General features: G+C 47.9%; 2 protein-coding genes and 1 non-coding gene across 3 annotated transcripts; 1 reads left to right on the plus strand and 2 right to left on the minus strand.

The window, feature by feature from the left end:
- Nucleotides 1-18: 18 nt before the first annotated feature.
- LOC124671414 lies at nt 19-3279 on the plus strand. The gene is made up of 12 exons (XM_047207786.1): nt 19-32; nt 132-150; nt 464-512; nt 770-889; nt 990-1084; nt 1264-1475; nt 1614-1802; nt 1888-2094; nt 2318-2471; nt 2590-2653; nt 2737-2814; nt 2904-3279. Exons 1-12 carry the CDS (start codon nt 19-21, stop codon nt 2981-2983), a joined length of 1281 nt encoding a protein of 426 aa, XP_047063742.1. The 3' UTR covers nt 2984-3279.
- Nucleotides 3280-4270: 991 nt separating this feature from the next.
- On the minus strand, nt 4271-7523 carry LOC124673674 (WEB family protein At5g16730, chloroplastic-like). The gene is made up of 3 exons (XM_047209708.1): nt 7238-7523; nt 6740-7016; nt 4271-6654 (listed from the first exon to the last, which is right to left on the minus strand). The coding sequence occupies exons 1-3, from the start codon at nt 7255-7257 to the stop codon at nt 4588-4590; spliced, it is 2364 nt and encodes a 787-aa protein (XP_047065664.1). The 5' UTR covers nt 7258-7523; the 3' UTR covers nt 4271-4587.
- A 5813-nt stretch (nt 7524-13336) lies between these two features.
- On the minus strand, nt 13337-13423 carry TRNAM-CAU. The gene is given in 2 exon segments: nt 13337-13372; nt 13386-13423. It is a non-coding gene; the product is annotated as a tRNA-Met (tRNA).
- Nucleotides 13424-13967: the final 544 nt, after the last annotated feature.

Below are 13967 nucleotides of genomic sequence, written 5' to 3' on the forward strand. Positions count from 1 at the left end.
AAATATTCAGTTGTCGACATGGCAGGGGACCTGTGATACGGAGACTTGGCGATGCGATAGTGACGAGAGTTCGTTTGCTCCATGGATGATTCTCTATTGTAATAGCTGTACTGTTTCTGTCTACTTTTTAGACCCTCAGACTGTGTTCCTGTTAGCCTGTGTTTTGAGTTCAGGTAGTGTTGTTGGTACTTTTGTTTCGTCAGGTTTGGGTGTGATCCCAACTTGATGAGTTTGCCTGTAGTGTAGAAGATATCCAATTTCGTAATAGCTAGTGCCTGTATGACGTTGGGTGATCGAAGGTTAACAGTCTCGAGTGATGAAGAATTTCGGTGAGGCTTCTGAGCAAAGCGTGTATTGTAGTGGTGTACCAAAACATTACGATTTGTTTTATGGTTACGACTGTGAAGTGTCAGTGTTGCTTTGGTGATCAATGTGGTGATATTTTGACCTCTGAAATGTGCAGTTCCAGTGTGCTTACCATCAGAGCAGTGAGAAACTATTGCCTTGCCGAGGTAAGTGTGGCCATACCAGTATAACACACTCCTTTTATCCAAGCTACTCCCTAGTTATGATAGGAGGTTCTCATTTATAATCACGGTGACCAAAAGTATGAAGTTATGTTGTCCAAGATCATACCATGGGTTAACAACTTGCTGGCTCCTACTTTAATGTACTACCAAGTTCAGCTAGTCTGCTCATTTGGATTGGATCAATCATTAGAAATTTGTTTGCACATATTTTACCTACTCTTCTGTATTGCACAGAGAAGACCAAGAAGTTTCATATGGTCTTAATTGGGCAATTGCTGCGAGAGGTGTCGTGGTAAAAGATAAGGTCTTCTATAACTTGGAGCCAGCAGAGCTTCAAAAAAGTGGTACTACTTATGCAGGTACATGCTAATTCATGACATTTAGATATGGTGTGTGTGTGTATACAGCTGATGCTACATAGTAGATGTATAACTTGGTGCATGTTTCTGGTGCATGTAGAGCGTTTGTCTGGCATTCCACTTCATGTTAAAGGAAATGTCATCGGTGGGTTCCTTGGTGTTTCAGGGTCTCAATTTGCAAAACTGCTGAAACAGGTAGGTTTTGCATTTATATATTTTTACTCTTCACGGCATGGTATCACGCAAGTTTATGAACTGATGAAAAATTCAGACCTACCATTAGCCTCATTTTGTGAGCAGGCAGAATTGTAATTTACTACTTTCAAGTTGAGCTCCTAAGTCTGCATGTTTTGATTGGCTGTTTGCTTGATTAGGTGACCTTTCACCTTTCATCTATCTCAAGTCTTTATGTCCAAGATGGGGCCATTGGTTCATCTGCAGCAGCAGAATTTGATGTGAAGGTTCGTGTTATTAGTGATAACCCCTCTGCTATCATGTCTCTGTCCAATGTCCTTCAGAAAGTAGCGGATCGTGCGGTTTCCCACGACACATGCCCTTTGACAATATATGTTGCCAGTTCCATAAGGTAATTTATCCTTTTGGTTCTTCCACATATGATTTAACTTGCGCATGCATTCAAGTTACCGGCAAGAGCCCAGCGGGTTACCTGTATTTGGTCACAATATAAGACTGTTAATCTATCTTCTTTTTTGTTGGTTCACAGTACCAACGTCAGGAATGCTCTTGGTTCTGGGACACAGTATGCTAATGGTGTTGCGGCAGCAGACATAGAACGATCATCACTTATCCTATGCGGTAAAGCATTTTCTGATTCCAGTATGCTAAAAGATGCTCTTACTGCTTTGGCTGTCCCTATATCATCTGCAAGGGGAGGCCTCCCCGTCCCTGGCTGGTAAAGTTTGCTTGGCATTTGTTTGAGTAAGTCTGCTTGGTATTTCCACGACTATCTTATGTATCTTCCATCCTATGTGTATCAGGCTTATGTATTCTGGCGGTTCTGCTATACTGTTGTTTGCTCCAGTGGAGGTCATCAAGTCCTGCTCAGAAATTCAGGCTGCTCTTTTGTCCACTGATACCGGTGCTATTATCTCGTCTAAACAATCTAGTGTACTTTTCCCAAGGAATTCAAGAGCACCAACTTTGTTTACCAAACCAACTACAGTGATTGTTGTGTCATCTGATAGGTAATGGGAGCAAGTGTTTCATGGCTACATATTATCATTTTCTGTTCTAAATTAAATTTTACAAAGTACTAAACAGAGTTGTTTAGTAGCATGTTAGCAGCATTTAGCACTGTGTTCTATGGATGGTTAAAATGAGAAGTAATGAGACTACTGCCAACTATTACTTCCACACTTGTTTTAAATGTGTTTGCTAACAGGCTGCTACTCTCTTCTTTACTTTCAGCACTGATGCCCTACCAGTATTGTCAAAGCTCTCTCCAGGTCAGGCAGCTTACCATTTCTTAGCAGGATACCAGGATGGTAAATTTGTCCCAGCTTACAACACAGCCCCCTCTCCTTTTGACCCGCTTGCCGTCGCAAATTCCTTATTTTTGCATGTAAGTTGCGTAGTTTCCTTGCTTTTCCTTTCTAGCTTTTAACTAGTTTATTGTACCACTCTACTGTTGGCCTAGTATGAATGTCAAAGCTCAGAAAGTTGAGGTTCTACCCTTGCAGTTGAAACAACATAGTACACCAACTTATCTGATCAATGCCAAGAGCTCTGGAAAGCAAATTGATGGTAATTAAGATTTATCATCCCTTCATTTATTATTCAGTTTGGTTTTCTGGAATGGAGGACAATTCAGACGATATTAACTACAGGCAAGGACTTCATGAAATTAATCGCGCTGGCGCAATCTAACAATATTCCACACATGAACAAACCTGAAGATACTAGAGGTAAACTAGTTATGTCACCAGCATATTGTCAACACCAACCATATATTGTACTCGTTTCTGGCATTAAATTGCATGTTGCTTGATTGCAGTGGCGGAACTGAAGGGGAAGTACAGGAGCTTCTTATCCGGCAAGTTTGGCAAATATTTACCTGGGGAGTTCTCCTTCTGAAAGATACCCTAATGCAGTAGTAGTAGTGTGCAATAATTCTGTACTTGTTCTTAGATAGGTTTACAATTTTAGATTGAACCCGAGATAGGTTCCCCACTCTCCTTTCACACCAAGAAATACATCATTAACTTTGTTGGGGTGGAGCTACTGTACCTTCATATATTCACTAGCAGGCTGTGTACAAGCGATCATTACTTCAGCAAGTACTACTACAGTTCTTCAGTACACTTAGTAGTACACTTGTCCTCACTTGCAGTTTTTTCTCTCCTTATTCACCTTCCGGTGGAGACGTTTCACAGTTCTCACACACCACCACTGTCGTGAGCTCCTGTTGTTACAAAGGTAATGCAGGTACACTGCAACGGCCGGTCGGTGCCAGTCAGGGACATGCCATGTAGGAATGTTGAGCGCCCTGCTGTTCTGTACACATCACAGAGATGTCAGAGCTCAACATGGTCTCAGTGCGGACTGATAATGGTATGGCCCCCTTGGCTCCTCTTTTCAGCCATCTCATCTCAAGCCCATATGCAAGAGAACAGGATGAGCAGCAGACGCCTCTCCAGGTTCAGACTTGCAGTCTTGCGCCACTAGCATTGCCGAATTGCGTCTCAACTAAAGTATTTGGCATGTACTGGTGCAAATCCAACTGACTTGGCGGTGGTGCAGTGAAAGATGTTGTTGTATATACAGTAGGCCTGATGTTTTGGTGCTGCACATACACTCCACATTACTGCCAGATTCTCTCCTTTGGTCCAGATTAAGTGAACCAAAAACACATCCCCAGATTTCCTAAAACAGCACATGTTGCCTGTTAATTTGGTGCGTCTGTGTTGACCTGGAACAGTAGGGACTTTGTCTATTGAGTGTTCATCATTCAGAGACAGACTAGCCCAAGGTACCACTGATCTGGAGCCAATAAATTTGTTGGTTCATTATGTCATGCAAAGTTCATCACTCCATCATAGGACCTATATAGTATTACTCTATGTATGGCCAGCACTCTGTCATTCTATGTACATCTTTGTGAGTTGTGACTCACATGTATGATATAAAATGCATGCATAGTGCAGCCCCCTTGTGGCCTTTTAGTTCAGGTGGTTGAGGCAAATCTGGAGCAGAACAGATTAGCTGGAGCAAACCCATTATTTCATGAGCAACAGCCCAATCAGGAACCCTACAACTGCCTGCCACATGTGTTGGTCCTTCTCCAGCCTACACCAGCTTTTATCCAATTGCCACTATTACTTTCTAAGAACATGGAGCACCATAATGCTCCTTCAGTTCATCTCAGGTCAAAGAAATTCGTTTACTAACGAAGATCTGATTTGTAAACTATATGTTTCATATACAACAGCATTACCAGGGCATATATGAATAAATACAATAGCTACAATATGAATTATCACTGAACTTACACAAATTGTAAGAAACAAACGCATGGCTGTAAATACAATCGGCCTTCTGTATTCTCTGAAACATCCAACACTTGCTTTACCATGACGAAGATGCAAGACTCGGAAACTAGATGGCTAGTCAAAGAAAGGAGATGTCACATAGCATACAACAAAGAAAAGAGATGTCACGTAACATAAGATCATCTTATGCTAATTTGAGCTCTTTTTCTTCAGTAAACCACCAAATTTAAATTTCTTCTTCTTTTGCTGCTGCTGTTTGGTTGGTGATGTGCTGCCATTGGTTGTCTTCCCTGACTGCAACCCATTGCTGTCGACGGTAGTGTCTCCCTTGTTGGACTCCAGATCAACTTCCGATTCACCGTCATTCTCCTTCTCCTTGGTCGAGTCGTAGTCGGTGACCTTGCTGTTCTCCCACATCTTGGCAACCACCACGACTGGTTCGTCATCCACGCCGCCTCCATTGTCATTATCTTCTTCCTTGTTACCGCCATTTGTCGCTCCATTCGGCAGTAGAGAAGAGAGCTCCTTTATCTTCTCAGAAGCAGCGGATTCCCTTGCCTGCAAGTCCTCATTCTCCTGTTGTATGTTTTGCAATTCATTTTCTTTGTCTAAAAGTTTGTCTTTCAGTTGGAGGGCCTCGGCCTTGGCTTCCTCGCTAGTTTTGTTTGCTTCCAGTAGCTGTGCCTCAAGATGGTTCATCTTCTCCACCAGCTCAGCATTTTCAGCTTCTTTCTCGCTCACTACGGCCAAGTACTTGTCCATTTGAACTTTGATAGCGGCGACCTCTTCTTCCGACTTCTTAATAGAGTTGATAAAACTTTGTTCTTTGGGCTGCCATTCCTCAGACACACTCTTAGCTTCAGCCTCCAATCTTTCAACAGACTTCTTGAGGCAAACTTTCTCGTAGTTTACTTCATCAAGCATCACCTCATAGCTCTCCTTGGCGTTCTGCAGACTCATGTTGAGTTCCTCTACCTGTGCCCGAGCACGCTCAATCTCTTCTTGTTTGATGAGGTATTTCTCCTGCGCATCTCTCGATTCAGCAGACATTTCGTGCAAGGCAGAGGCTAGACCTTCCATTGCCTTCTTGACCTTCTCGACTTCATCTTTGCTTGCTTCTAGCTCCTTGGCTAGCTCGTTCTTTTGCTCAGTCAAGGCCGCAATTTCTGAACTTGCAAGCTCGTCGTTGTGCAGCGCCTCTATTTTCTCCTTTTCTACGGCCTGTAGCTTCAACGTTAGCCCTTCAACCTCCGCACTTAAGCCTGCCGCTTCTTTCTCTGCGGCATCAAGACGTTCACTTGTCAGGTCAATATCTCCCTTGAGCCTAGTCACCTCACCCTCCAAGGATCTGACGTTGTCATGAAGTGCAGCAGCTTCACATTCTTTAGTTTTAAGCAAAGTGCTAGTTTCATCTAGTTCTTCCACCACTGAATCCAAAGACTTGCCCTTGAGAATGATAGCCTGGTTTGCTTCCTCCAACTGGAAGTCCAGCAGCTGCACCTTCTTCTTCCATTTCTCAGTTAACTCGTCTGACCTTGCGCTCGCCTTCTCGGCCTTAGCAACATCAGCTCTAAGTTGCTCAACCACACCCTCCAATTCAACCACCCTCTTCTCAGCCAGCTTTGCCTTCTCCAACTCAAGCTTTAACGTGGAATTCTCTGCCTCAAGCTTCCCAATTTGGTCAGCAGCTTCCCTTGACTTGCTCTCCACCTCGGAATCAAGCAGCCCTTTCAGACGCCCCACCTCCGCGTTGAGGAGCTCGATTTTCTGAGCATTCACCTCGGACGCCCTCATGGCGTCGTCCGCCTGGCTGAGCGCCCAGTTCTTGGCGTCGATCGCGTCTGCCAGCTCATACCTCGCCTTCTCCAGCTGCTCCACCGTCGAATGCAGCGCAGCGGCGTCAGCCTCCTGCTGGCTCTGCATGCTCTTGAGCTTCGTCCGCAGCTCATCCTCCTCACCGCCGTGCGCAGGATCATCGCTCGCCTGCTCCAGCTCGATGTCCGGCACCTTCTCGACCTCCAGGGTCCTGCTCTTCGCGTCCAGCGCCTCCTTGAGCTTGGCGTCGGCCTCGTCGGCCACCTTCTTGGCACGCTCGAGTTCGTCGAGAACTTTGCCCTTCTCCTCCTCCTTCTCCACCAGCTGCGCCATGGCCTGCTTGAGCGCCTCCTGCACCGCGTCAAGCTGCGCCTGCAGCTCCTGCGACGGCTTCGCGGCCTGCTGCGGCTCCGGAGACGGCTTGGCGGCCTTCCCTTGCTTCTGCAAGCCACTAAACCAGCTAAGATTCCACTACAGCACAATTTTTTTAGAACGACAAATAGAGGAACGGTGTAAATTCTCGTACCTCTGGAGGAGGGGTGGTGGCGGCGATCCGGGTGGCGGCGGTCTTGGGCGACTTTCGGTCGGCGGACCTGGGAGACTTGTCGGCTGTGCGCGGCGCGCTGGGCGGCGTGCCGTGGGCGGCATTCGCCTTGGGGACGGCCGGCTTCCTGGGCCGCTCGTTCTTGGGCGTGGGCGGCGTGTCGCCCTTGGGTGTCGGTGGCGTGCCCTTGCCGTTGCTCTTGGCCTCCGCCGGCTTGCCGCTCGCCTTGCTGCCGCCCTTGGCCTCGGCCAGGCCAGATCTGCGAGACAGAAAAACGAAGAATCACCGTTAGATCAAGAAATTCCTGGCTACATCCGCGAACTACCAAGATCCAAACCAGATCTGCAGTCCAAGAAAGCAACCAAACATGGTGCCAAGAACACTGGCCTCCGTGCCCATGCCCACCCAGCAGTTACAAAAAAAAACTCCCTTGGATCAAGAATCACGGCAGAACGCAGAGAGCGTCACAGGATCACTTACTTGCTCTTGGCGCCCAGCATTGTTGACTCCCTGCCGCCGCCGCAGCTGCTGCTCGGCGCGTCCTACCACCAGCTCGGGATGCCGCGAAATCGGAGCGAGATGCGGTGGGTGAGTGAGGTTCTCTTCTTGCGTGGGCGGTTATGGCAGAGGAGCAGCTCTCCCTGTCTGCACCTAGTAGCAGAGGAAGAACATGGAGGAGTGGAGGGGGGAGGTGGCCAGCCAGGGGTGGTGGGACAGTGGAATTTCACTCGCTACAGAGGGGAAAAAACACCAAGACGGGGAAAAAGGCGAAGGTTTTGATCAGTGTCTCTTGTGGGGGCATCTTCCTCGCATCGGCATTCGCCTTTCCAGCTTGCTGTTTTTATCGGGGAAGAAGGTGAAGTGAAAGACAAGGTTAATCCGACGGGTTAATCAAGAGTTTAATAATAATCACATTCCCGTCATGATCACCGCGCCAGCCAAGCTTTGCTCGAGCTTGCGGCTGCGGTATCACTTTCGCTAACCACCCAGCTAGTACAGTGTGTATTTTTTTTTTGTATTTAATCGTCGGAAAGCGGTGGCTGTTTTTTTGGGGGAGTGTGACTGCGTGTGGGGAAGAAAATAAAGCCGCGTAAATGCTACCCTTGTTTTTATTCTCCACTTATTCATGGACACAGCTCAGAATCCCAGGCTGAAAGCTTCCCACAGCCCTTGGGTCCCAGCCGTTAGATCAAACCATTCTAGCCGTCGGATCGGCTTTCTGTATTCAGTTTTGTCTCAAATCTCGGTTTTCTTCATTGTAGTACAAAGATTTGTTTTCGCTCTGAACGAAAATGTGGTTGAGTAAAAACAAAAAAGAGATGACCCATTGTCATGGAGCTCGCTGGAGACTTCGTAGCAGAAAATGTTGTGCTATTGTAGCAAACCTTGTCAGATTACATCGACATAGACCTCGTAGCGAAACTTATATACTAAAGTTGCAAAACAACTTACAAATTGTCGCAAAAGTTTTGTACGGTTGTAGCATCACATCATATTTTACGAGATCTCATGTCCTTGCAACATTGACACTAGCTCATTGCAACACTTGCATTAACCGATGGTAGCCACACACTATTTCCACTGGTAGCACAAGCGCTATTCATTTGGTAGCACCGCCCAACACTCTTGGTAGCAGTCTCGACCACCATTGTTGGCAAATCTGGCCATCATTTACAGCATCTCCGGTTGTGGTGTTTGACTCGTCTTGGTCGTGGGCAGCGGTGGATGGACCTAGTGAAGCGGTGGGACCGTGGTTGCATGCCTTGCCCATGCGGCTTCTTTGGGTTGGGGCCGGTGGTTCTCGGCAGCGGACTCCCGTCTGGGCCAGGGCCATTGCTTGGTGGAGGGCGTTGGGTGGTGGTGGTATCAAGCGGAGGGAACTTGGTGGCAAGCATGTAGCGGGTGAACGTCGGTTGGCATCTCCGGCGAGATAGTAGTCCATCGTCTTCGACGGGGCTTAGTCATGCGGGGATAGGGATGTGCGTGAGAGGCGGTGATGATCAAATCGAGATCAATGGAGTTGTAGAGCATGAAGATGAAACCAGATACCCACCTCATTGGAGCTACACAAGGCCAAAAGTAGCCGCGGCCGAGCGAGAAGGAGGCGACGTTACCATGTGCTTGTCGGCTTGGAAGTGCGTTGCGAGAGAGACGAGAGCTTGAAGAAAGGGGCCACGTCGCGTTGGAAAAGAAGTTGGAGGTGGATGGGAAAAAACCAAGCGGGGCCGTGTGATGGAGGCCATCCGACGGCCACGCACTAGGAGGCTGATCCCCAAGGGGATCACAATCATTTTCCCTTATTTATTCGGTGTTTCTCCTTTTCTTCTTGCTACCAATGTAAAAAAGTTGAGTATGGTCCCTGTTGCTTGGAGAATTTATATTGCTATTTCAGCAGAAAAAAAATCATGCAAGGTACAGACTGCTTTTGCATAGTCTTGACGACTCGAACTGGGGCTTCCTCTTACTTTATGTATTCCAACTTTTTCTCTCGGAAGATATACAATGCTAGTATTGCGTATGCCTTTCTGGCGAGACGCGACACTTGAACCGTCCAACTCCCAATACTGACCACGCTACGCGCCAGCCTAATTCAGGAAGCATTCGGAGGATCGGTCAGCTCGCACCGCTAGGGCAATGGCAATATTCGAGGAGGAAGCTGAAACTGATGATGAGATCGAAGCGCGCGCACTGGATTTTGGGCGTCGGTGCGTCGCTTGTGCGTGCGTGCGTCGGGTTTCCGGGAAAGAAGTAAACTCGAGGAGACGCAGGGCACGGACCGACACCACCGTACGCGTGATTAGGAAGCTCGATTAGTGGCTTCTGTCATCATCAAAAGGAAAAGAAAGGAAGCTCCATTAGTTTAAGCCAGCACCGTGCGACGATGCTGACGAGAGGGACAGGAGCACGTAGCGGCCGTACTGTGCCCGCGGCAGAGTTCGCTTTGGAATTTGGGCACGCTGCCGGAGTAGCGGTCAAAAAAAGTGGCGTGTATGATGGACGGTCATTAGGCCATCTCCGGTCCAAACGTCGATCCAAATGGTCGAAATCATCCGCGCGTCGGTTTGCGTCGAGGGTGGCATAACCGACACGGCGCATAATTTTTTTCCATTCATAACGTTAATTTACATTAATAAAAAATTAAAAATGCCATAAAGGCGTGGTAAAAGTAGGCACTGCTTACTGATCATCGTCGCTGACAAGGTCGATGAACTTCGGCGTCGGGCATGAAAGGTGGTACGTCGAACTCCCACGTCCCAAAAGAGATCGAGTTGTAGAAGTTGAGCGCGTACGCCTGATTTTCCCGGAGATCCGGCGGCAAGATCGCTCGGCGGTGACGCACCTCGTCCCGCCGCTCTCGGCCCTCACGCGGCACGGGGGGGGGGGGGGGATCGACACGCGCCTCGAGTTGAGGTACCAGCCCCCTCCAGGCAGGTTTGCGTCCCGCCATGGTACCGACCAGTTTTCCTCTGAAAGCCGGCGCGCAAGCTCGACACGGACGTACCGCCTGACCCGTGGCTTCTTGCCGGACCGCGAGCCGCTAGCCTAGTGATCGTTCTTGGTCTTGCGGAATGGCCAGCATTTCTTCCCCATGACGTCGGTCGGGCGGATAGTGTGGGCTCTGGTAATGGTGTGATCAGGGAAATGGGCGCCGACATCTGCCTTTAAGAGGCTGGGACGCCATCTCCTGCCACTGCAACGCCGCCCAGCTACGCACGCTCGCGGAAGCCGAGACGCGTCATTAACGCGGTCCTGAAAAGGCTGCAGCGCGTCGCCCGTAAGTAATACCGCGGAAGACGAAGCAGTGGTGCCCCTGCCAGGCGGCCCGTGCGAGGACCGGGCGAACGACCGCAGCGTCCGCAGAGACGCAAACCTGGCGCATATTTGGGACACGTTTGTGTCGCCGCGGACGACCCGATCACTATGCATCGCGCCGCTAGAGGTGGTGCCATATGTATTTTTGCCGGGCGGACGCAAACGGTCCCTCAGGGTCTGTTTGCGTCGCGCCGCTGGAGATGCCCTTAGCCTATCAGCTATCATGTGCATACACCAAAAACAGTTGTACATAAAAACAATAATACTCCCTCGTCGTGTCCATCATTGCGATTGCCGGTGGCCGGATCTGTGATAGGGAAGATGTTGAGTTTCTCTTTGGAGATTCATCACGGGGACGACCCCGTCGTCGTTCTACAGAGTAGAAAGGCAACCCCTCCCACTTCGGGCGTATGTGTCGGCGCATTCCGGCCGACGCATGATGGACTTCTTCAACCTCCAGGCTTTCATGCTACCCTTGCAGCCCTCTAGCTATGTCGTAGTTGGCTCTCGCCTCTCCGCACCAAGTGGTTTCGTCCTCGATGACATTGAGGTTGGCTGCGCCGAGCTCAACCGCGGGGGAGAAGTAGCTAGACCTAATCGCTTTTTAAGTTTACTTCTCAAGGTCTTATGTGCAATTTGCAAGCGCTTGTTTGTGGTTTCTCATTCTTCTAAGGTCACATATATATGTAAAATGGAATGCCACCGCTGAAATTGGAATGAAGCTCTCAGTCCTTCAGGATTGTCCCCTGTTTAAAATAAAAACCTCTTGTTCTAAGTCAAGATTACTAATTTTTTTAAAAAATATATAGAGTAAAGTAGCATCATTTATGTCCGAAAAGTGTCTTTGACTCATGGGCACCAGTGCTTCTGCTGTTTAAATTTTTTAGAAAATCATACATATTTGTTTCAAAAAAAAATGAAAATAAATTTAGACGTAATAAATGACGTAACCTACAAGCGTGTAAAATTTTAATATGAAATTTTTTATATTGTAGACTACACAAAAAAGACAAAATCTGTTAAAATTTGGAGATTGAAATATGCACACCCAGACCCACTCGTTTGTTATTTTTGTGTAGCCCAGAATTTTTTATATTTGAAATTAAAATTTTACACGTTTATGGGACAATTCATTGGCTATACCATGATTTTTCTCTAATTTTTTTGAAACACATAAATATGATTTTTATTTTTTTTCTAAAATAGCAGGAGCAGCCCAGGAGCACCAAATCTCTATCCCATTTATGACACCAAATTTAGATCCATCTGAAAACGAAGTTCATAATATGACAATCTTACCTCATATATGTTGCTATTATTTTAAGTTTGACTTCAGACAAAAAAAAATCTAGCAGCACCTTATTCTTGACACTATGTATGTGTTCTTTTTCAGTCCCATATAATGGTAGAGATGCATTGCTCGTGGAAAGAATAACCCAAGTGGTAAAATAAATAAAAAATTGGGGCACGTTCGGATCGAAGTGGCCTTTAGGGTACGCGACTGGGACATTTTTTTGGCCGGCGTTCCCTAAAGGTTGGGGGACGCGGCTGGAGATTCTATAATTCTGTAAAAAAAGAAAGTGGAGTGCTCGAAGAGAAAACGTGGGACAGTCTCGTGTCGCTTCAGTCGACCCTAGTACCAACCTACGATCGACCTTGATGCAACGTGCAAAGCTAAGCTAGGGTAGCACCACTCTACAAGAATAGCCCTTTCTCTTTTGCCACGATTAGCAAGCACCACAATACGCTCGAAATACAGAATCATTGCTTTTATATATCGTATCTATCCGCTGTCCCATCTCCCCTACTTTGCGGTGCAGCACAGGAACAAATTAGGCCATCGATCTCAGGTCTTCTCGCAGACCCATGAAACGAAAAAAAAGTGCCCGACCACACATCTTCACCGCACCTTGCATGGTTGGCATCTGATCGGGGAGCAGTGTATCCTGATTATCGAGAAATCATCGTCCCCGTCCACCTGGCCTTATCGCGATCTCCATCCAGCTCAGAACACCGGGATGCAGACAGGCACCGCCGGATCATTCCCCACCGGCTAATCATGCCCTGCCGGATTATACTACTGCTACTACTACCACTCATCGGCAGATGATCCATCTCCTCTACCCCCAAACTAGTTAACTGCAACTGGTTAGCTAGCAGAACCAATCAATCAAGTAATGTAACCATGTAGGATTCATGGCTGGCCAGTAGGGGTACGACTGTAGGATCGTTAGATCATATCATTGTCCCTGTCTCTTTGACGCCGAAACCTCACCAACAAACTCGCCGCCGTCAAGTGGTAAGTATCATTCAGTTTGCTCCCGCACGCTCGTCGCTCGTGCGGGCTAGGTGTTAAGGTATGTGGGCGCGTACGCATACACGCCCAGAACCGCGATCATGCTTCATGGTGTGCGCTGCTGTTGGATGGTCGCCGTCGGGCATGTGCCCCATGCGCTTGATGAGGCTGGGGTCAGCCCTCCGGCGACGTGGATTGACGACTCCGGGAGGGAAGATGCCGCTGCCAGTTCCCACCGGCGGGGCACGACGGCGACGGCGCTTTAATATTGCGGTGTCTGCGTTCGTATGTCTGTCTGTCTATGCGGGAATGTTTTGGAGGTTGAGCAAATAAGAAATTGCGAGTGCAGATTAGCATCCTCCATGGACCATGTGGGTGTGTGTCTTGGATGCCTACAACTCGGCGGTAGATCAACAAATAACAACCAGGGAGGTCCATCAGGGGACGGGAACTTCAAAAAGAAAAAAGATTGGGGTGAGAGAGGCTCGAACTCTCGACCTCAGGATCACTCGCTTTAGCTATGAGACCTACGCGCTAGCCAACTGCGCCACCACCCCATTGTGATCTTGTAGCTGATTAAAACTATTTAAACCTAAATAAAATCGAGCACGCATATGCCGTGATTTTCGGTTCTTCGGTGGGTAATTGACCCTGACAGGTTTTCTTTAACTGGAATTTTGCAGGAAAGCAACTGTGGCACCTGTCCATCCTAACATCCTGTAACTCGTAGGAATCTGCTTTCAGAAAAAGAAACCATACGGTATCTACTTTGCCATGGATAAAAATGGACGAGTGAACGAGAGGAGCCTAAAAAAAGGTAGAGATAAAATTCGATTGCAATCTCCAGATGGAATTGCGGAAAGCCTGAAAGTGATGCAGAGTTGCAGACCATTTTATTCTCTTCACCTGTCGGCTCTTTGTTAGCGCCACAGCAGATGGGCTTATTTGTCCTCATCACGTCCTAAGGCACGGCCCGACGCGTTCCATTTCCACCCACCACGGCCCACTAACAGCCGCATATAAGAGAGCCCATGCCTTGATCACTTGATGCAATGAGCGCTGGGCTCTCGGAACAGCTCAGTGGCCTGGTTGAGTTCCTGC

Source organism: Lolium rigidum, chromosome 7, assembly GCF_022539505.1.
Source record: "Lolium rigidum isolate FL_2022 chromosome 7, APGP_CSIRO_Lrig_0.1, whole genome shotgun sequence".
In the NCBI taxonomy this organism is placed as follows: domain Eukaryota; kingdom Viridiplantae; phylum Streptophyta; class Magnoliopsida; order Poales; family Poaceae; genus Lolium; species Lolium rigidum.